General features: G+C 37.8%; 1 protein-coding gene across 7 annotated transcripts in view; it reads left to right on the forward strand.

Moving 5' to 3' along the window:
• Positions 1 to 1,570: 1,570 nt before the first annotated feature.
• Positions 1,571 to 24,688, forward strand: part of mark4b (MAP/microtubule affinity-regulating kinase 4b) — a 36,268-nt gene continuing 13,150 nt past the window's right edge. For all 7 annotated transcript variants that reach the window (XM_046862599.1, XM_046862600.1, XM_046862601.1 and 4 more), the window contains exons 1-6: positions 1,571 to 2,530; positions 12,681 to 12,878; positions 13,862 to 13,915; positions 22,634 to 22,682; positions 23,518 to 23,583; positions 24,610 to 24,680. In XM_046862599.1, coding sequence (XP_046718555.1) covers positions 2,486 to 2,530; positions 12,681 to 12,878; positions 13,862 to 13,915; positions 22,634 to 22,682; positions 23,518 to 23,583; positions 24,610 to 24,680 — 483 coding nt within the window. In that variant the 5' untranslated portion in view covers positions 1,571 to 2,485. The remainder of the gene's footprint in view (positions 2,531 to 12,680; positions 12,879 to 13,861; positions 13,916 to 22,633; positions 22,683 to 23,517; positions 23,584 to 24,609; positions 24,681 to 24,688) is intronic.

Raw genomic sequence — 24,688 nt, forward strand, 5'->3', positions numbered from 1 at the left:
TTAAACCATTTACTCCCATAAAGCCATTGCATTATTTTATTTTTTTAGTCTTATAGTCTTATATTTTGTGTTGCATACATACAGTATTAATAAAAGTTAGATAATTTATGAATGTGGAAAAATGTGTGCACTTCTTTGTACAGAATGCAGCAATATGTTTTCCAGATCTTTGTAGTTGATTTTTTTTTTTTTATTCTTTAAAATGTATTAGTTTTTTGTTAACTATCAATTAATATCCATAAGTATTTGGACAGCAGCACATTAAAAATTTAAATATTTAGTATTTTTGCCTTTAATCAGAAGTGTAGCCTTTCATCTTTAATGCAAGAGGTTTAATAAAAAAATATTCCTTTAACCATTTTACATAGTCTGTCCATTTTTACATTTTTACAAATGTTCATAATTTTAAATTTGAGAATTTTCGAATGCAAATCCTTTGTCTGGAAAGTCTGGAACCCATGGTGATGCAATTTTTGTAGTTTTTTCTCTGTACGCCACCACATTAGATATTGTGTGTTAAACCAAAATATTTTTTTATTTAATACAATGATTTATAATAATAAAAAGTGATTTGGGGAGCATTATGTACACTTTATATTTTTTCACCCAAATGTACACCTTCTCCAAACAGTTGCCAAAATGTTGGAAGCACACAGTTGTAAAGTGTGTGTTTGCATGTTGTAGCATTATAATGTCCTTTCCTGGAAGTAAGGAAGACATGTACCAGCATGAGTAAGGTACATGAAGACATGGTTTGTGAAGGTCGGAGTGGAAGATCTTGAGCTGCCTTGCACAGAGCCCTGACTTTAACCGCACCTAACACCTTTGCAATCACCTGAAAGTCTGACTTGTGCCCTGGGCCTCCTCACCCAATATCAGAACCTAACATCACAAATCCACACATATATACCAGATACCAAAATCTAGTGAAAAGCCTTCTTAGAAGAATGGAGTAAAATGCAGGCAAAATCTGTAGTGACATGTTAACCCAGCACAGGAGTGTGATTTAACACCCAGTATCTACAAACCCTGTATATTGATCAAGCTAGCATAGCTAATACAACAAAATCATTTGGATCGATAGCAGATTTAGACCGGACTGGCTTACTAATGAATAAAACTGCTATAAATATAGTATAATTTAGTAGTATAATATGACAGAAGAATATCACTACATAAGAAATCATCGCTCATCTCATTCAGGGATGAATTTGTGACCGTTTAGCCGAGTTAGCTAGTTAGCAATTTATTAGAACTGGAATGGGGGATTTTGGGGGGCTTTAAAAAAATAACGCCTATTTTTTTTGTATTATATATCAGGGTAGTTTTTTATTATGAGGGTTGACATGTTAAGATGTTTTTCACATCATTTCCTGGGCAATGTAGACATGGAACATGATATGTCCAGGGGTGCTGTATTGCTAGGCTCATGGAGCGGCCTAGTCAGGCTTGTACCCGAGAGAGTGTGTGTGTGTGTGAATGAAAGAGCGGATTGTCTCTTTAAGAAGCTGTGTATATGTGTGTGTGTGTGTGTGTGTGTGTGTGTGTGTGTGTGTGTGTGTGTAAAACCGCAGCCCAGCCCATTCTCCGCCCTGACGTCCTTCCTCGATGCTGCTGTGACACGCTGCTTTTCTAAAGAGGAACATTGCATGAGCGGCTGCCTGATCCTTTTTTTTGCACTCCGATGAAAGAAAGAGGGATGATGGAAATGGAAATCTATATCCCCCCGTCATTTATTTCCCCTTTTTTTCCTCCTTTGTTTTAACACCCTTTCCGCTTTTTCACGACTGCGAGGGACTGAAAGAGTGAGCAGTATCCGTCTGACTTGCGCCTGGAGGCTCTTAGATCTGGATTTTGTAAATGCTGATTCATTGATTTTGCTGGAAATGTAAAATGCAAAAAGAAGGAGAAGTCCAGCATGATAGTGTTTACACGAGATCTGATTATTCAACCTAAGACACTGGTTTATATTTGATAATTGTATGTCTCTTGTATGGTAGAAGCGTTGAGAAGAGGAAGAGTGTGAACTGCTCTTGTGTCATGGGAGGCGGTGAGGTTATGTGAGAATGGAAACGCTGCTCTGGACATTTCAGCTTTTCTTAACAAAAAAACAGCTTCTACAGTCAGACTGATGCGGACAACAAAACTTTCGTCTTTATATAATTTATATATGTATTTATTCTTGAATCTACTATTATCAGGTTAAGAAGTAAACATGTGGCGGATTTGAAAAAGGAGGGGTGGGGGGGAATAGGTGCTGTGTTACAGGAGAGACCGAGAGAACGAGACAGAAGGAGCCAAGCCCAGTCTGGGCTGAAGATCTGGGATTGTGATTGATTTCTCCTTCATGAAGAAGAGGAGCGGAGATGCAGAGGTCCAAATGACACCAGGATTTTCTTAGCCAGGCTAAAAAAAAAAGGAAATTTGATAATAAAAAAAACAAACAAAAAAACAAGTCGCTGCCGGAAGAAAGAGCTCAGGGACCATGTCTTCTCGGGCAACGCTGCAGAGCGACAGGAATTCAGACCACGTAAGTTGAAGCTTTTCCACCGGCCTGCATATCGCGAATAGTTTCCGCTTTGCTAAAGGGCAACACCGTAATGAAAACAAGCATTATTTTTTTTAACAATTATCATTTTGTATAGATGTAGGAAGCTATATTTGGTCAGTCAGAAAGGTCCAGACACATACAGGCCCGAGACACTGCGGAAATGATGGGTTTTAGCTTAAAAACTGGTCCAAACTACACACTGGGGGAGTAACTAGTCTTGTAGACTTGGTGTAGTATTTATTCCAGTGGTATACTCCTTCCTAGGTACCCTACTTCATGTAAATGTACTACTACCCTTGTGGAAAGTCTGGGTACGGATGGACGTCAACCATCTATACACATTTTCAGTTTATAAAGGTTACAGACCTGCATGGTAGTGAAAACCTGGCAACAGCCATAAATATATAACAATCTGGATTTGTATGATTTACAATTTCAATGTATATTTGTAACTAGGAGTCTTGTGCACCCTTGTTTTGTTTCGTATTACAGTTATAAACTACAGGCTTAGGCCCATGCTGTGTTCTCTTACATTTATAGATAATAATAATGTAGATTTGCTGCAAATGTGCAGGTTTAACAAAGTGCAAATGCGTTTTTTAAATTTTTTTAAGCTAATGACTCTTACTTTGTTTATTGCGATTTCAATATTAACTGCAGCTACAACTTTCTGCTCTTGGGTGAAAGACTTGAGTGGTGGGAGGCTTTTGTAGGCAGTCCACCTCCAGGTTTGACATTGTTGTACATTCTGAGATGCTTTTCGGTTCATCACGATTCTACTGAGGGACCCGTCTGGCAGTTCTCCCCTGACAACTCTCATCAACTAGCTGCTTTTCTGTACTGCTGCACATTAATACTCATATCACCATGTCTGGTTTCAACAACCAGACATGAGGCATATGAAATGCACTTCTCCTACATGATTGATTGAGTGATTGCATGAGTGAGTAGGTGCACAGGTTTCTAATAAAGTGCCGGGTGAGGGTATATTTCTGTTTTAATACCACTTGCCTGTAGGTTTAATGATGTCACATATGCAATTGCTTAAAACAAGCATATTGAACCAATTATTTTTTTTTATTTATACTGAAAAATAGGAGAAAGAGCTCAACATTCTTTGAGATATTCTCTGTAACCTCAGGGATGAACCGGTCCCACTTTTTCCACAGCATTTGGGTTTTAATTATCAGCTGATACCTGATACTGATCTGATGCTCACATCTTCGCAAGTAACTGAGCCTTCTGAATGCAGCCTAATGGAGTTGAGCAAAAGCCTTAGAAAAGTGATTGGAGCCGGATTTAAAGACGAGTCCTGTGTTCGTGTGTTTGAGATCTGTCTCATGTCTGTCTACATTGCATGATGTTACGAACATTTCAGGCCGGTGATGTTGGCAGTAGTGAAAATACTCTGTATAGATATACTTATTGTCCACTTGATTAGGAACACTTTTACACCCAAACTCATGCCAGTCATGTGACAGCAGTGCATAGAATCATGCAGATTTAGGGCTTTTGGTTAATATTTGTATCCAACATCAGAATAAGGAAGAACTGTCCAAGACATGGTTGTACACCCTGAATATCCAGAGGTTCAATTTTTAAAGGTACATACTAACTGGACCTAAAACACTTCTTTACTGGTGACAGACTTTTTATATGGAACACAAATGGATGTAACTGTACAGTACTTTCCCCTGCTTCCAAACATTTTATATTCCTGTTACTTCTGTGCTCTTTCTTTTTTTATAAATATAATGTGTACTTTGTGGTATTTGACTAACTAAACATCTAATCTTGTTTTGAAGAGCTTGTTTGTAGACAAATATTTGTAAATGACCCCTGAGGTTTAAATGTGTTGTCAGACTCCAGACCCACTCATTTACAGTTCTGCTGTTTGTTGTGTAACACTCCTACTTCAGAAGCCACTGTCTGTGTTCATAAGTACAGTTAGTTAAATATAGCATCTGATTTATAATGATTACTTAATTCTTTGTATATATAAACTCCTACCATCTGTTCTTCCTCCATTTCAATGACTTGCTGCCATATATTATTGAGAGCTCCTAATGGTCTTACAAATGAAAATGAGGCGAGATCACAATAAAATCCTTGTTATAGCACTAAGTAAAGTCGCTTCATATTACCTGTAGTTCAGACTGTAACAATAGCTATATATTATCCAGAAAAGATGACGTAAAAAGTGCACGTCTTGCTCCCGGTATTACTTTTACCCAAAGCAATAATGGCACAAGCCGTATCGTGACTCCATGGAGATTGCAATAGATGTGACTCGAGGCTGAGGGTGAGACAGAGGAATTGATAGCGCATTAGCAAACACGCTAGGAAGTATGTCAATGCACGGAAACCAGTCTGACAGATTACACAATGTTTTCGCCTGACCACAGAGCAAAAACTGAGCGAATGTACACAGGTCATGTCAGTCAGGTGACAATCCAGTTATCTTCTGCGAGCTTCCTAAGAACGACATGATGCGGCAATCAAAAGCTACAGGCTCATCGGTCTTGCACTGACTGGCTTATCTGTCGCGAATAAAAACAGGTTAATGGAGATATCAGCAACAACAGCCGCCATTTCATGACCAGTTACATGCTTAAAAGCAAAGAAGTTTCTTTGTCTCTTTGCATCAGATGTTTTGGGTTCTTCAACTCAAGATGGTATCAGTATTAAAGAGAAGTCACTTATAACTTGTGCAATACCACTTCTCATTACTGTACATGTGGTTTTTGTGGCAATAGGAAGCAGTTTAAGCATTTCAGCGTTAGTTTTTTGTTTTTTTATGTTAACGATACATGTACTACTAAACGCTCACTGTCATCAAATAGTGCAGCCTCAACGAGCTCTTCTCGACAAAATTTGAATTGTAAATATGTATGGCGCAGGATGTACTTTCACCCATTCCAAAAGAAACCTATTGTTGGATTATATATTATTCTGGCCGTAGTTAATATTCCCCAAAAACTTTTATATTTTTTGCTGATCCGTATAAACTTTTAGTACATACTCTCGATAATCAGGGAGATATAGAACACAGGACAGTTAAAGTATAAAGTGTTGTGAACAATAAACAGTGCCGTGAGCAGCACTGAGTCAGAGCCTTTTGTATTGATTTTATACGTGTGTACATTTAGAGGTTCCTGATGTCTGCTTGGATTTTTCCTGACCTAGTTTTTTTTTTTTCCTCCCCCCCAAATTAACAGCAAACAGGGAATTTGAGCCTCAGGGTGTTCAGACTGGACATGTTGTGTCCACTTAGGGTTCCTCTGAAAAAAAAAAAAAAAAGCCAGACAACCTGCCATTAGCTGCATACCACAGCTTAATCTAACCCAGAGTTCAGACTGTGGAAAAACTACAGCCATGTTTCTTGAAACACACTGAATGTGAGCAAGCCCTGTTCTGTAATTAAGTAAATAAGAGGTGGCATGGAACCGTTGACAAAATATTTACATTTAAAGACTCCCAGGTATTTGAATTTGTTCGTTGTGTTGTTTGAAATCATGAGCACGTCATATATTAAAATGATATGCATCTAAACAGCTGAGCCAGATTGCGACAGAGATATGTCCTGTTCACAACTATTATATATAACAGCCTCATGATAAATGATTGCTGTGCTCATAGCTGTTTTAAAGCACAACATTAAACATGGGTATATGGATATTTTCACATTATTCTGGATACATTTGAAAAACACACCTTTTTCTCCAAGATTAGGACTGAGATTAAGTTTTTCACACTCACAGGTAAATAGATACAAAGTCATTTTTAGTCTTTGTTGTGTGAACTGAGAAACTGAAAAATATTTAGTAACATATTTTGTCATGTGACCATTCGTCTTGAAACAAGCTTTATATAATAAAGTTTTATTGTCTTGGGTTACATGCAGCAACAACTCCTTCTCTTCCTCTGTTTAAACAAAAACAGAGGAAGCTTTTACTTGGCATTGCTGCATCACAAATAATCAGTAAAATAATAATGGAAATGATGCAGGCTATAGCTTGATAATTAAAGAGCGAGAGAGATAAAGAGAGAGAGAGATATAGAACGAAAGAGAGGGGTGGTTGATGTGGAGATGATGAAGCAGGATGTAGATAGGATTAGTAAGGAGGAAGTGAGAGCAGCTATTAAGAGGATGAAGAGTGGAAAGTAGATAGGACCAGATGGCATAATGGTAGAAGCATGGAGATGTTTAGGAGAGATTTTAATTGTTTAACAAGATTTTGGAAGGTGAGAGGATGCCTGAGGAATGGAGGAGGAGTGTGCTGGTACCAGGTTTTAAGAATAAGGGAGATGTGCAGACCTGCAGTAACTACAGGGGAATTAAGTTGATCAGTCACACCATGAAGTTATGGGAAAGAGTGGTGGAAGCCACGCTGAGAGAAGAGTTGACCATCTGTGAGCAACAGTTTTTTTTTATGCCGAGGAAAAGCACCACAGACGCATTATTTGCTTTGAGAATGTTGATGGAGAAGTATAGAGAAGGTCAGAAGGAGTTTCATTGTGTGTTTTTGGATTTAAAGAAGGTATACAACAGGGTGCTGAGAGAGGAGTTGTGGTATTAGATGAGGAAGTCGTGTGTTAGAGAAGTATGTGAGGGTGGTGCAGGACATGTATGAGGACAGTGTGACAGCAGTGAAGTGTGCAGTAGGAAGGACAGACTGGTTCAAGGTGGAGGTTGGACTGCATCAAGGATTGGCTCTGAGCCCTTTCCTGTTTGCAGTGGTGATGGACAGGTTGACGGACAGAAGTCTCCATGGACTATGATGTTTGGGGATGATCTTGTGATTTGTGGTGAGAGTAGGGAGTAGGTTGAGAAGAGCCTGGAGAGGTGGAAATATGTGCTGGAGAGAAGGGGAATGATTTGTGATAGAAGAGTATCTCCAAGAGTGAAAGGAAAAGTGTATAGGACTGTGGTGAGACCTGCAATGTTGTATGATTTAGAGACAGTGGCATTGAGTAAAAGACAGGAGGTGGAGCTAGAGGTAGCAGAGCTGAAGATGTGGAGATTTTCATTGTGAGTGACGAGGACGGACAGGATTAGAAAACTAGTTAAGTAAAGGGACAGCGCATTTACGACATTTTGGGGACAAGGTGAGGGAGGTGCGATTGAGATGGTTTGGACATGTGAAGAAAAAGGAAAAAGAATGCTGAGAATGGAGCTGCAAGGGAGAAGGAAAAGAGGAAGACCAAGGAGGAGGTTTATGGATGTGGTCAGGGAAGACATGCAGGTAGTTGGTTTGACAGAGGCAGATGTAGAGTAGTATGGAGTAGTATAGCTTCTTATATTTTACATATAGAGACCGCAGTTTACTGATCTATCCAGATTAAAGTGTGACATTTCTCTGTAAAATTAATAAACCATTGTAAGCTTCGGGAGATATCTGTGCTATAGAAGCATGTCTTAGTTTATTCCCTAAAGCTGTGGTCACACTACGCTTCTCCTTCCATTGACTCCTCTTCAACATATGAACGGCGGAGTCCAGAAGCACCAGCTCAGTGCAGTAACGTTTTACATTCAGCTGCTCCACAAAGTTCATGTTTGGTGAACTCTGACCTTTATTTCACGTGAAGACGAGTGACCGATAGGAGACCGATAAGTCACAGTATGACCTCTTTAGGAAATACAAGATGAAGAAAAGCTGATTATAGCAGTGTCGTAGTGTCACGTTTCATTGCACACAGTTATGGGTGTTATGGGTGCTGCCCACATTCACAGCATGCATCTGAAAAAATGCTGCCTGCTGAAAGTGTAGTGAGACTGCTGCTGTCAAAAGTAAATCACCCCCAATCAGTAACAGTGCAAAATGTTTGTGGACACCAGACCATAAGATTTATGTGCTTTTTTAACATCCCATTTCACATTCAGTTCCTATTCGCTGTTGTAATAACCTCCACTCTTCTGGGAAGGTGTTCCTCTAGATTTTAGAGTGTGCTTGAAGATCTGTGGTTATTCAGCCACAATAGCCATAGTATAGTTATAGTAGTATAGGTACTGATGTAGAGTGAGAAAGCCTGGGGTGCAGTCAGCGTTTCCTTTCATCCCAAATGTTCCACTCCAACCCATGTTAACCAGATGCTGGAACAGGTTTGGGTCTCCTAGTTCAACTCAAGGGAAAATATAATTCCAAAGAAATACTATACAATTGTGTGCCTCCAACTTTATGGTAACAGAAGAACCACCTAGCTGTAAAAATCAGGGTCCCAGTACGTTTGTCTATGTGGTGTATATCCGCTAGTGTTTGTGTTTTTCCAGTTACAATGAACATGACACGAGTGATTTCCTGAATTCCAGTTCTGCACCAGGAGCATGTTAATAAAATTGTTATTGCACTTAGTATTGATTTGCTGCAACAGCAACAACCCTGATGAACCGGCTTGATTTGATGCTGCACATGTTCTACCTTGCTTCTTCCAGCATTATCAAAACCACAAACCTTTGAGTAGATTAAAAGGACGGCTGACTGTAAACAGCATGATTTACTGCTTTTGCCTGTCCAGGGACTGCATCATGATTTTGTTTGCTGTGCCGATTGTGGCGATTGACAGCTGATGCTGGTGGCGTCCCTTTGTGTATTCGGAGAGAGCGATGAAGTAGGGGGATGGGTTCTCTGTGCACCGTACACTTACCAGATGGGTCTCAGCTGGGGCTTTTTGTTTGGCTCTGTGATCACATGCCAAGGTGAGACTTCCCAAGCCATCTGAGTACTCCCTGTCACAGACTTTCAGGCAGTTAGTCTGTCGGAGCAGGGTATTACTTTGCAGGGATGTTTTGTCACGTCGATAGTGGAAACCGAACAGTTCTGGGTTTCATTTAGACCCGGACATTTTAGTTGTACAATCAGGACGGAATCAGTAGCTTTGCTGTTTGGCTGTTTTTTAGGTTAATCTAAGACGGTGGTTCTCAATGTGGGGTACATTACGTGTGGCCAAGGGGTTTGATTAAAGTGGTGAAAATCAATTATTACATTTGACCATAATCAACATAATTTTTTCCATTAAAAATGTTTTATAAAAACATATTTATTGCAGGGTTCCCAGTCAATAATATCAACTTAACTTTAGCAGGTTCTATGAGTGGAAACTTTAGGAAAGAGGCTCCAAATAGACAAATTATCATTGTACACTTTTAAATAGTGACCATGAAATAAAGCTGTACTCGGGCATTATTTTTTATTATACTGGCTACGAAGTACTGATCAACCCTTTATATACATGGAAAAGGGGTTCAATTCACACAAATGTAAAAAAAATTCACAGAATTGAAGTCATGTGCAAGAGAAAATGTACGTGGCTGTGAATACATAAAACAGATTCAATATACATCAACAGAATAGGACATAAAAATAATAATGTCTCTTTAGGTCACACCCACACCCTTGTAGTTCTAAAAGTGGATACCCATGACATCCTGTCCTGTAGCATCGCTGGTGTATGTTGTCAAGTCACCACTTTCAGATATATGAAGCTAGAAGAGTTGAGAATGAGGAACTGGCCTGTGCAAGTTTTAACTGCAATGCCAACATGAAAAACAGGACATGAAATGGAGGGAGAAGGGTTGATTGAAGTGGTTGAGAAGCAGGATGCATGGATGTGCAAACCCTGACCTGTCCTGACACCCTCATGGGTCTTCGTGTCCTACACCACACAGGATGATGCTCAAAGCAAAGGTCTATTGTCCAACATCAGGGTGTGGACCGAAGCACCAGAGGACTACAGTCGAGCTTCATTTGTGGCGAGAAAAGATTGATGTGGTTTAGAACACGATGACGTTCCACCTAGTGATAGCCAAAGCTCGCTCGAGAGAATGAGAGCGAATAAGCATAATGTTGTTAATGGCATGTTTAAATCAGACGTTTCAATGTGTTTTATGAGACAAGTTACTTTGGAAAGATTTAGAGTTCCTTATGTAGAAATGGCGGCGGAGAATAAAGAAACTTTATTTGGGTTTAACGTCACGTCCGCTCCGCCTAGAACGCCTTTTGTTTCCACACAATCGGCAAACATCTTTTCCATTTAAAGATGTTTATCCTCTTGTTTGAATTCAGATTTCTGCCACATTGAGCCGTTCTAGCAACAGAAAACTGGTTGTTGTTTTTCTGGTTGTTCCTCCTTGCTTTGTAGGCTAATTCCCAGATCACTTTTTCTGAGCACAATGGGGTTAATAATGAAGAATTGAAATGCACCGTCAATTTGGCATCTTTTTGATATGTACAAGGTGTGGCTCTGGGTGTGGAGATCCTTTCCCCTCCTCCCAATTTGCTTTTACAAATGGAGCTCTGCTTGCAGTTGATCCCAAGCCCATCATCCATCACCCTACCCCCACAATCCAGAATAAATTGGTGTGGCAATCAAAAAGGCAGGCTGTGAGAGAATCGATGTGCTCTTCTTGAAAGGGAAAATAAAAGGGGGTGGGCTGGTGGAAGGGTACACTCAATAGATGGAAAAGTATGCCAATGTGATTGAAGAGAGGTACAGTTTGTGTGTGAAACGTGTTTAAACCTGTGAGAACATGAAGTGTTGTAAAGGCACCTGGTCTTCCTGTTTAATAAGAAATAAGTATAGGACTGGAGGTGATACTCATTCTGGAAGACAGGAAGTGACACAGTAGTAAAGAGATCGGCCCTGGTGGGCGGTGGAGGAGTTCAATCCATTTCACAATGATTGGACTAATGGAAATGGTGTCGGATATTCATGGGCCAGTAAACCTTCAGTCATTTGTGGGGGGTTTTCTCTTGTGAGTGTGTAGCCAGTGTTACTGTTGTTGCTTTCGGGTATGCGGTCCAGCTTTTCCTTCGTGGTTTTTTTGTTAAATATTTCTCTTTTTTCAGTTCAGTAAACTGTGGTGGTCTGTAAAGCGAAATAATTAAGCACCAAATAAATTATACACTTCTAAATCACACAATTTTTGCAGTGCTGTGTAATATTCTAAACTTTTATCATTATCAGCTGATGGTTAGTTGATTGAAGCAATAAGTATTTTGAGTAGCCACAGTAATGCAGTAATGTGCTGTGCATGGGAACTAATAGCTTAATAGAAAAGTTGAGTTAATGGGGAACTGAAGAAATGTCTGCCCACAGCAGCTTCATAATTAGTCCGAGGAAGTATTCAAACCACTTGTTTATATTTCCCCCCACCTACTGACTCGTACCTGATTTGCATAGACTTGAGAAAATCCATTTTTGCGTTGTCGCTTACCTCCGTCACTGAAATCATGGCATCACTTCGTGCACGTACATTTACATAAATAAATTGTTGCCTGTCACTTTGACTCTTGCTATTGTGAGCACAGGTTTAAAGCCATTCTATTCAGGTATTTATGAGCCATATGTAATGCAAAAGAAGCCTTGGAATGTATTCGAGTATTTAAGCAAGATCCGTTTTTACTCACCACTTCCTGATTATATTTATACCATTGTCAAAGACTTGATATTTACTGTCATAGTCAAAGCCACAGGCACCTTTTTAGCAATAAAAGTGAAATTTGTGTAAAGCTTTATAAAAGAGAAAATGTCACAAAATTGGTAGCTAAAGAGAAAATTTAAAGTTATTGCAGATTATTGAGGACATTGAGATAAAATCAAACTCTATTAGACTATATTCTTACTGACAAGGTGTTTGGAAGAGCTTCGGTATGTTCAAATAATGTACAGGTGTAATTCTGGAGCTGACTATGTGCTGAGATATCTTATCTCTTTACTATGTTGCAAGTATAATGGGTACTGGGCTAGGACTAATTGAATGCATACGTCACCCCAATATTTACTATACGTTCACGTGGGCCAACATGAGAAAATTCAACACAGTGGAAAGAATGTTGCTCTGACACTTAGCATCAAAGTGCAAGCCCGGTTTAATGGAATTAGACATTCCAGAGTAGATTAGATCTTAAATGATAGCAGGCACCAAGATGCAGGACTGAACCTCAAACCTCAGGAACTATAAGCAGCTAGAGCAGGAGAGATCATTTACACACCTTGGAGAAGTGCTAGTCAAATGTCTAATGTTCTTCATGTTTTGCCCAGCAAAGAACACTTCATAAACCAGTTACATTGATCCATTATATCCAGAGAAACAATTTTGTGATTTGTACTGTTTTTGTTCCTTCTGTAGCATGCATCACTGTCTGCCAGTCGCTCGGACAAGGGCTCAGCCTGGTCGAATCGCTCGCTGGGTGCACGCTGCCGCAACTCCATCGCCTCCCTATCGGACGAACATCCTCACATCGGCAACTACCGGCTGCTCAAAACTATTGGCAAAGGCAATTTTGCAAAAGTGAAGCTGGCACGCCACATCCTGACTGGCAGAGAGGTAATGTTTTATATTATGTGTTCAGTCTTACGGTAGATCCATAACAGGGATGTCCAATTTCTGTCTTGAATTTGGCTCGGTCTTAAACACCTGGCTCTTTTCCATGTTTCTATTTATTAAATCAAATTCACTTTGTGGAAAAAAAAGAAAACAGGTTAAAGAGCCAGGTTAATTGTAAGGCACACAACTATATTAGTCAAGATTTGTTAAAAACCTGATGTGTGAAATTCAAAACACTTTGAACGATCATTTTTCCTTTTGAGCCCGTTCCTCGATCTCGCCAGTGTACACAACGTCCAGCCTCCGTACTCTACAGCAGCTTGCGGAATTCCATTAGAGTATTAGCAACCGCCATGAATTCGCTTCCCATCGTTAAGATAGGCTGTTCATTTATTATTGCCATATTTCATTATTATCAAGATAAATGAGCCTAATGTTTGTTGTACCGTATTAAGGAAGATAACATCACCTCGCAAATAGCTCAATACCCAGATAGCTTTAAGCTAAAATTGATAGGAGACACAAATTCTCACCATTTTATTGCAGTTGGCATTTTCTCCAGCGGGCATCAAAACGTCTGTGTCTCCCATGTGCTGTCTGCCTTACAGTGTTATTTATAGGTATTTGAACCTGACCTGTGCTTTTACCCATTACTTGAGACCCAAGTTACAACATTATAACCACCTGATATTCATTGATATGCTGACAGGTTTTTTTGTAATGAGTTTTTCAGCTACCAATGTCCTTATCATTACATACAATTCTATGAATGAATAGTAAGAGTGTAACAGGGCTTCAAGACTGGATACGGACATCCCTGATATAGAAGACGTAATATCTAGGGTTTTTTCTCTCTCAAGTGAGACAGATAGTGTTTGCATTCTGCTATATGGAAAGTATGTGACCTTTTTATATGCAAGGCATATGTTAATTACTGTGTCATCCCTTTCAAGTCACTTATGACCTTTGCATATTATTTTCAGGTCGCGATAAAGATAATTGACAAAACCCAACTCAACCCAACCAGCCTGCAAAAGGTAAGAATCAGAACCTGCCTATTTGATTTGATTGTAGTTTACATATAACTAGGTCTGGAAATGGTCGAGTATAATTCACAAAGAGGTCCACTCCAGAGGTTTATACTTGAATAAAAACTGGAAAAAACTTGAACCTTGACCTGTGTGTTGTGATTGGAAGCTCTTGTGCCCTGGTGTCTTTTGAACTGATGAGAACAGCCCAAGCTCACCATCGTTTGCATTGTTAATCTCAGCAGTTTGCATGAAATCTGGACTGATCCAGTCTGTTGTTATGATTTCTTTCATTGAAGCTACATAACGAAATGAATCCATGGCTAAATGTCAGCATGGATCTGGTGAGCTGTACATTTTATAATAAGCAAATGTGTTTGCTCATTCTTTCTTTTTTTGTAATCTTAGGGTGTGCATGGAAAGGTCCAACAGTGGTTAGATTTGCATAAAAGGCACGAAGATTACATTGACATGTTCTGATGGAAGACCAGCACTAGTGAAATTTAAAAGCACATTAAGATATTCATGTCTAACATCTTGGCAGGGTAACGACTTCATTTAAGCGAGTATGTGGTGCTAAATATTACTCAGTCATGCTGGAACCTTTTATTACCCTTTTAAATTCACAGCCTACTTTTTAATTGTTAATTTTAAACGAGTTACTTGGCTATATATATATATATATATATATATATATATATATATATATATATATATATATATATATATATATATATATATATATATATATATATATATATATATATATATATATATATATATATATATATATGTGTGTGTGTGTGTATATATATATATATATATATATATATATATATATATATATATATATATATATATATATATGTATGTATGTGTGTGTGTGTGTGTGTGTGTGTGTGTATGTATGTATGTATGTATGTATGTATGTATGTATGTATGTATGTATGTGTGTCCTGGTGCATGGTGGTGCTTGGGTGGGTGGTGGAGTTTGGAGCCCCTGCAGAGAGATGTAGTCCAGTGTACTGCAGTATTACAGTTTCACTGTCTCATCAGCACTATATCTCTTGTTCAGAGTGCACCAGATAACCAGTGTTCCACTCCCTTTTCTTGTAGCTAGTCAGCTAGTTAGATCTCTCACTTCCTCTTCTTTGTCTCAGACTAATTTTTCTCTTCATTTATACCTTTTCCTACTCGATTTGAACTTGATGGAAATATCTAGCCTTTCATATCAGTGATCACAACAATCAAAATATGATTTATGTTAATGCAAATGATATTTTATTGGGAAATTTGATTTAATTTACTCTTTCTGCTTTGAATTTTGTTTAATAAAAAGTTGTTCTCTTTTTACTTTGACGTTTTTTTACATTACCCACAAGGCCGTCAGACCGCCTGCTGACTGCTGCACTAGTGGGAATTTATCTTTGCTAATGGCTATTGAGAGCGATGTAGCAATGTTTAAGTCCTTTAGTCTCATTCTCTCACGTCATCTGTGCATTCTGTTTAAGCGCAAATGTCAACTTGCAAGCTAACACCATCATCGGTGCCATTATGCTTGTCATTTTGCATATTGTGTACTAGTCAAGTCTTGTTTTTGCCATAATTTAGTGCATCATATAGCTGCATTGTGTTTGTTGTCTATACTACTGAACATATTCTGACAATTTGTCTAAAATGACTGAAAAAAGTGCTCCTTTTTTTTTCTTTTCTTTTTTTTTGTGACCGTTATCACTTGTGTTTCAGAGTGTTGATGTTTGTCCTCTATTAAGCAACATTGTCATTGCATTAGCAATGTCCCTTGTGGTGTCACTGTGGCAGAAAACTGCTAACTTCACAGAAGAATAACAAAATACAGCACCCACAAACAAATGAGCTTCACAGTTACTAAGCACATTCCAAATATACCAATATAGAGACATTTCATGTGCTTCAGATAGTAATAGTCATGGATTAACACGTGTTGTACCCTGTTTATATAGCAGTATAACAGTCTTATTTGTGTAGCATTTGAAATACCCAGTGTTCTCGTGATCAGTTGACTGAGTGGTAGCACTTTTAATTCATCTTGTTTTACTCCGCTCTCAGAGAGCTCACCATTCTAAACATATTTATGGTTTACAAATCCCCAAAACAGAAAACATTATTGCACATTTCTCTCTCTCCATTTTCCACTGCCCCCCATTATTTTTCCACTCCCCATCAATTGGTTATTTGCTTTCATTGCCACTTATGCAACAGAGTTAGTGCTGCTTCTGTAGAAAGTATTGAACGACTAAAAACAGGGCAGTGTGTGCATTCGTCTCTACAGAGCTGCTGTATTTTTTATCTTATTTTTTTTAACCAACTGTAAAAGTCTACTGTCTCTTGTGAAAACCAGAATACCAGATCGGAAGCAGCTACAGCAAACTATGTGGATGTTTTGTTCTCATAAACATTCTCTGCCCAGCCCCATCCCAAAACAGGCTATTTAACTAATGGCTTTTTTTTAACGAACTACGATTGACGACCAGTTTTACACACTAATGCCTAATAAATAAATTAAGCAAAGTACCATGGTGGGCCTTTTGCTTTGAGGATTTATATGTGCCATCCCTTACTCACATGGCCACTGCTGTAGATAATGCTCTTCACTGTCAAAGTGTATCGATTAAGACTAAGCCCCATTGAACTGACCAGGCAATAGAATACTGTGTAATCTGAGAGGTGCCTCAAACACAGGACTGGATGTGAGCCAGGAGCTTCATTCTCTCTTCCCTTTCTCCATTAGACCTTTCATCCCATTTTAGGCATAAGACCCAATCAGCTGATCATAGTCTTTTTCCAAATAGTCAGATTTCTGCTAAGTCTTAGATTGTTACATACTATAAGGGGTTGGAGATGATGCTGTTTTTTGGACCATAGGAGTGCTGCTTTAATAAAATTAAGGGTGGGTGGGTGGGTGGGGCGCTTTGGGAGGCCACTAGGGTGAAGGGCGATAGGGGGTTGGGTATCCTTCATTCAAGTTCCTGCAGCAGGAGCTACATTCCAGACAGACAATGGGGGTATCAGAACTCAGGGGGGTGGGGACCTCCAAGGAGATGTGATATAGAAACAAGATATTGAGAAAGCAAGCAACCATGGAAGGCAACAAGACACCAAACGTACTATTTGTTTATTAAGCGTATAAACATGATAACGATTATGAATCCATTTGAATTTTGATGGACTGGACTTGCTTCTTGTTGGGTTCTGTTAATTTAATGGTGTCTCATCTCTTTAAAGTATGTAAAATGTTGGAGAAACTGGAAAACAGGTTGAGATTTATTTCCTTTTATGATTATTAACAGATTGCTAGTATACAGAGCCAGGCACAGATGCACTACAAAATGAAGTCATTGTATTGCTTTGTGAGTCATGTCACCCAATTATTTCCTTGGAAAAATATTATTTGTCTATTTAAAATACACACACCATGTACTACAGTACGTCAAGCTTAAGAGCAGAATGTGCCTCCCGGTTTTATGTGTATTTAGCCTAATTCTCCAGAACAGGAAGAGTGTTAGAGAGTGTTAGGGATAGAGAAGCTAGAAATATGCTGTACAGCTCTATTTGGTGTTATTTCTGTTCTAGATATCAGAGTTCAGCAAAAAAAATCAATATGATTTGATGTTAGTGTAGTTTTGAATTTGTGCATATATAAATATATTAATATAAATATAATTTCTAAACTCAAAAAAAAAAAAAAATGTAATACACAATACATATTCATGCAGGAATATTCACATAAAAAATTGCTTTAAGCAACACCAAGGCAGACATGTTGAGAATTTACCATTTACAGTAGCTGAAATAAGCACTCTTAATAAATGGTGAGCAGAAAAGCACTTCAAAACAAACAAGAGCTGTAAATCAACCAGGAACAGAAATCTAGAGCTGTAATAGGAACAAAGTCACATAAACTAAATCTTTGAGGGCTGGAATAACTTGTTCAGGTGTCCAGTTGCACAGATGTTTGACATGTAAATTAAATTAAAGTTTTTAAGCTGCATATGTACGAGTTCGGTATTGTAGTGCTTTCAAATCGCATGTATTTGGCATTGTATTTGGCATTGTAGTGCTGGCTAATTCAACCTGAATGAGCCGGTGTGTAGGCGTTCTTATTAAAGCGGCGCTTATTGTGTGACACAATTAGTCTGAATTAGACTCTTGATGTAATTAAAGTAGCTACACAGTCAGAAACTTTTAATCTATAAATTAGTTGTAACTACAGTTTCAACATTAGCAGCTGTGTCAGGGAACACAATAATATCTATGAAAATATTTATAATCATGTTGGTTGTAACTAAGCAACTGTCACTTAAACAGTGCCAGTTCTTTCCTAGTCCATAATTTATCCACTATGTGGACACCTGACCATCACACCCTTATTACGTCATTTCAGAGTTGACAGCATACAGATGTATTGGGAGGTGAAAGACATTGGACTTCTCATAACAAGGTCATGAGTTCAAATCATTGGGCTCCTGAGCACAATTGTTGGGCCCTTGAGCACAATCCTTAACCCTCAATTGCTCGGTTCTGTAGAACTCTAGTATTCCTCTCACAATCCTGAACTCAACATCTTTGGAACAAACTGGAATGTTGATTGAATGCCAGGTTTCTTTATTTAACAGCAATATTGTGGATGAAAGGGCATAGACCTGAGAGAGAGAGAGAGAGAGAGAGAGAGAGAGAGAGAAACTGATACAACTTTATAAGCTGCTTTGTGTAAATCCTTAATCCTACTGGATTGTGAAAGAGGAAAAACACAACAATGGAATTCGGCTAAGGGCTCGATTAGTAATGTCTTGCTGTAACCTGGGTTTGGGGGAAATTGTCTGACAAAGACGAGAGCGATAGAAGTAGAACTGCCTCATGCTAGTGAAGTATAATGAAATTGAGAGATTGTGGAACAGGGAAAGAGAGCGACAACAGAGAGGGACTGGGCTGGCTGTAATCTTGGATCACCATAGTAACAGTGACGTATGGCTAGTGTCTGGGAAGTGAACCAGGAAGTCCTATCTTTAAGAGACATAAAAGGAGGGAGGGCTGTACAAAGAGAGAAATAGAGGGAGGAGTTGTGGCCTAGCAGGTTTATTATCTTTAGTGCTCAGGTGACCAGCTGATGAGCTTGTCTCAGTAATTCAGTCCCTGTAGATGATGTGTGTCTGCAAGTGTTTGTAGGGAAAGGGTGTGGCAGGCATCATAAGGACATGGAGTTGGTGTTGTCCTGAGTTAGCATCACCACCTGACTCTGAACTTGACAGATGTTTCGAACAGACATTATTCATTTTTGTTATGTGTGTGTACATGTGTGAGCTCTGCTTGTGTACAGGCTTGTGTACATGTGTAAGCCCTGTGTATGCTGCTAATCCTCTTAACATTATCTAATGCACCTTGTCTCTCACAGTAATGTGTGAATGTGTGACCGATAAGTCTTTTGGTTAATACTTAGTCAATAAAGGTTGATGTGGAATACAGAATATGGAAGTAAATGTTGGAAATGAGCTGCATTATCCTATAAAGCATGAGTACATATTTCTAGAAATGGGACAAAATCTGTGAACATTTGACCATAAAATAGCCCCATTTTGCTGTTATAACAACTTCTACTCTTCTGGGAAGTAGTTCTACTAGATTTTTTGAGTATGCTTTTGGAGATTTCTGCTCATTCAGCCACAGGGTGTTAGTGAAGTTGACACTGATGTAGAATGTAGAAGCCTGGATTGAAATAAGGATGTTTAATAGGGTTGAGGTCAAAGCACTAAACTGATATTTGGCACAGATCACAGTGTTGGTCATTGAGTTCCAACACTGCAGAGGCTTAACATTTCTGCATCCGAAATGTTATACAAAATTTGAATCTGTCGAATCTGATTGGTCAGAGGTTGATTCAGTTTAGCTCAGCAGCTTTGACAGTAGTATTGACTATAACACATTCAAATATATCTATGATTTGTGTTAATGTTATAATTTCTGTGGTAACAACTCATTAACCGAGACTCGTACGGAGGCTCTAGCATGCAATTGCAAGCTACAGTTTAATACTAAACTATTCATGACTTGACCTTCTGACTATCGGCAGCCAAAACATCCAGAGCTAGAAAAACTGACAACTGGTGAGGGAATAATTGTTTATAGCTGCTATAATGTAAGTGAAAACAGGATGTGTCACATGGACGTTCTATAACATCATATATAACTATAAACGGTTGTGGGTTTCCTGTAAGAGCACACAGTGATGTTTATGATTGTCTTTTTTTTGTTTTTTGTTTTTTTTACACTTGCCAATGCATGACCAATCTCTCTCTCTCTCTCTCTCTCTCTCTCTCTCTCTCTCTCTCTCTCTCTCTCTCTCTCTCTCATCCATATATATATATATATATATATATATATATATATATATATATATATATATATATATACACACACACACACACACACACACACACACACACACACACACACACACACACACAAGTTCATTGCAAGCTGTGTACAAGTAGGTGTAGTCTTCCAAACTTTATACTGAAGTGCTATTTTCAGCTCTTTTTTTTTAAACAGGAGTGAAGTGTAAGGACTATTATAATCTTTTATCCCTAGAAGACATAAATAAGGAACAGACCTGCTCAAATACCAGTTTTTTCAGGTTAGAGTATGTTGACATAAAGAGCAGAGAAGATTATTATAGGATCTAAGCAGTGAAGATGCATGGAATCATTCATGATTTAAGCATGTAAAGAAAAGCTTCTGCTTCCAGGAGGAAAATATTTCATCATGGACAAAGTAATGTAATCCATGGCTGGACATCAAAAAGCAGTTCTTTAATATTTTAAGAGTGCAGATGGTGAAGCGATAAAGCATTCATATTTACAACAATTCATGAGACCTTTTGTTCTTCTTTGGGCTTTCACCAGGCATGAATGCTAAGCTTTTAGTCATGTGAGCTCATGAGCTCTTCCTCATTCTAATGGTCTTTATGTTTTTCTGCCACCCTGTAATCAAAGATACTTTGTGAAGGTACTTTAGGTGGACATCTTGGTGCTGACTTTCCAGCTGTTATACTGACTATTATTAGTAATTATTTGAAGAAGTTCTCAAGAATCTTTCTACCTTCTCTGTAGTGTAGATTACTGTATACCAAATTCACTACATATTTATTTGTTATGGAAATCAATCACCACAAAAGGCTTCACTTTAATGAAATCTTCCACAACAAATGCCCTCATTATTATGGAAGCTTTCATGAAATTTGCTTTTTGAAAGTGTGCAAATAATTAGTGTAATTCTTTGTTTCTCTTCTCGGTAACATAGACACTTATTTGTTTCTCTTCTTATTCTTGCTATCTCGCTCCCTGGGTGACTTTGTGTTTTTGGAAAGAATGAGCACTAAAAAACCAAATGGCCTTTCAGCTATCTTCACATTCCTTTCAGTCTCTCTGTCTCTCTGTCTCTCTGTCTCTGTCTCTCTCTCTCTCTCTCTCTCTCTCTCTCTCTCTCTCTCTCTCTCTCTCTCTATATATATATATATATATATATATATATATATATATATATATATATATATATATATATATATAGTCTTGACTCTAAGTTTTTATGTAATTACCTGTAGAGTAATTTTTATTTGTATTTTCAAAAGTGGTATACATTTTGCTTTTTTTTTTTTTCTTCTCATTTGTGATTTTTCCTTTCTTTTTGTACTGCAATATACTACAGAATTGAATAATCTTAAGCGAAACAAGACTGAGGTTCAATACTTAGGAGTGCAAAGCAAGCATTGCCCCCACTGCCACCGCATACATTTTTTCCCACTGCTTATAGTGCTGTCTTTGAGAGATTTCCACTGTGGTTTGACCCAGCATTAGCATTCTTATACAGAAGACCCCAGAACTGCTGGTAATCACACGTTGTAGTGACTTTATCCCAGCATTTCTACCTGCTCAAACTGAAAATCCTTTTACCAAAGAGAAGAAGGGTTCCATTTTGAATTTGTTTTCATTTGGGCACTTGCATAAGCCATTTTACTCCTCAATAAGTGGCTGGATTAATACACACACACACTCACACTTATACAACACAAATATTTTTGCGCAAATAGCTTCTGTTGAACCATTACCAGACATTTATTATATATGGATAATTTATGTGCACTTTTATGCACTTCATGCACTGGCTGATGCTTCATTATTGAATAGTTGCACCAAATGTTGTTTGCACACGTGCACTTTGTGTAGCATCCTGTGTAAAGGTCTGGAAATAAATAAAAAATATCTGGTGTCTAATTTCAAGTTTAGTTTGATATATGTACAGATGTCAGTGACAGTTTGTACAATGTAAATCCTAAGTGAGGGTATGTGTATGCTACAGCAAATTTTAAATATTTATTATTAAACATTAAACAATATCAAACAGCCAGAAGAAAAAAAAGAATAAAGTAATAATGAGGCATAAAAAAGTTATCATTATTTGCAGTGTGTGTGTGTGTGTGTGTGTGTGTGTGTGTGTGTGTGTGTGTGTGTGTGTGTGTGTGTGTGTGTATGTATATATATATATATATATATATATATATATATATATATATATATATATATATATATATATATATATATATATATATATATATTTACATATGATAATACATGGTACTAAATTGAATCAAAAATCTTTTCAAATCCTCAAAACACTTTTTGCTTTCTCTTGCAGCTTTTTCGTGAGGTACGGATTATGAAGAGCCTTAACCACCCAAACATAGGTGAGTCTTTTTAAGCATGTGCAACCCCACTCTTCAATTCATCCTCACTCCTCATTTCATCCACGCATTGAAGGCTGAAGTGATTTATCGCTAGCCCTACAACAGCTGAGGTTCTGTGTACGTGAGAAAGATGGCATGACTGTGAGATCTGGACATTCTCCTTTGTCTCAGGTCTTTAGCCTGTCTCAAAATAAGCTGATCTTTTTTGAGCAGTTTTATTCTCAGCATGGGTGGACTATGCAGTATGCTCAGGGTATATGGTTTCCTCTTCTTATTTGAAACATGATGCTTACACAAACTAACAGAAGTACACACACACACAGATTTTCAGAGACCCTCAACAGGGTCTTGGTAAATTGTATTGCTTTAGTAACTCACAAAAAGGGACTGTATAAATCCCTGTGGTACACAAACAGCGTAATATTAACAATTAATTACAATATGCATCAGCCACTTTTCATACTGTGACTTCCAAGCTGTAAATTCAAAAGTGGTTTGAAATAGCAGGAAATAATCATACTGTCCATGATGGTGTACCTCTAAATAATGTGCATATGCTGAACCTGTTTTTTTGTTTAACCCGATTCAGCACACTGCGCTGTCGGCTGTTTATAGTACAGTAGGATTCTTTTTTTTTTTTTTTTATGAATGGTGTGCACACTTTATGAATGAAGTGTGCATACCATCATACTTAAAAGAATACCTGATTACAGGAAGAATCGTGACTAGCTTCTTAATAAAGAGCTCCAATTAATGAATAGTCTAGAAGCATGCAATGAAAAATGCTTTTCTGTATTGATTCTAAATCAATGTTTGTTCGTTTTTCACCCCACAGTTCAGCTCTTTGAAGTGATTGAAACGGAGAAGACACTGTACCTTATTATGGAGTATGCAAGCGGTGGTAAGGAACACAATTTACTCATACCTTGAAATCAAGAACAGACAGAAAAACAGACACTGTAGGAATAAAACCTTTACATCAGTTGTTATGAAAACATATAAGAATATTAGGGTTTATTTACATTTGCACAATTAATACACGTTCACAATTTTTTACAATCCTTAACGACAAGGCAATTTACAGAGCAATATTAGGGAGCATAGTTAGATAGTTCGGTGTAATGCATAAGGGATATCAATCTTTATATGATTTTAATGCACAATGTGAAGGTGAAGAACCTCTCCAGGCGACGCTGTGGATAATTACTTGAAATTTGAATTAAATTACATTAATTTAGGAAGGTATTTAAAGTCAACAGGGCATTTAAAACTGATGCTATTTGTATGAGATTGCATGGTGTGGTATAAAATAATATTTTAAGGTTCGGTATTAAAATGACATCACATATATTTGAAATGAATGTTCAAAATGTATTACTATACTCAGTATTTCGACTTTGTCTTGATGTTTAACACTTTTAAAAGTTCAGATCTCTGATTTTCACTCTCACCCCTGTTTTAAATATTTAACCAAAATCTGAAAAACTTGCTCTCACATGTACATGTATTGTGTATACAGCATTACATTATCATCATTTTGTACCACCTCCAGCTGTGTCATTTACAAGCTCGAACACGTAGTCGGACTATATTTCTCCTGGCCAAGACACACGCATAACAAAATAACGTGTGCGTCATATTACTCATGCCCTAAGCTCAGCTCTTTTTGTTTGCACGCCACTGGGTGTTGATGTTTAATATCTTAAGATGTCATATTTATCATTTATATTATTGAGAATATACAAATATTTTAAGAATATTTTATATGCGTATCTATTTACATTTACAAGGGAGATTTACATACAGAGGCATATGTAGATAGTTGCAATTTATTTGTATTTATTTATTTTCAACTGGGGGTTGTATATGTGTCATGTGTAGAAATATGATGTCTTAATAAATCATTTTTTCTCCTACTATGTGACAGGTGAAGTGTTTGACTACCTCGTGGCCCATGGGAGAATGAAGGAAAAAGAGGCACGGGCTAAATTTCGACAGGTAAATTA

The sequence above is a fragment of the Silurus meridionalis genome, chromosome 12, assembly GCF_014805685.1.
Source record: "Silurus meridionalis isolate SWU-2019-XX chromosome 12, ASM1480568v1, whole genome shotgun sequence".
In the NCBI taxonomy this organism is placed as follows: domain Eukaryota; kingdom Metazoa; phylum Chordata; class Actinopteri; order Siluriformes; family Siluridae; genus Silurus; species Silurus meridionalis.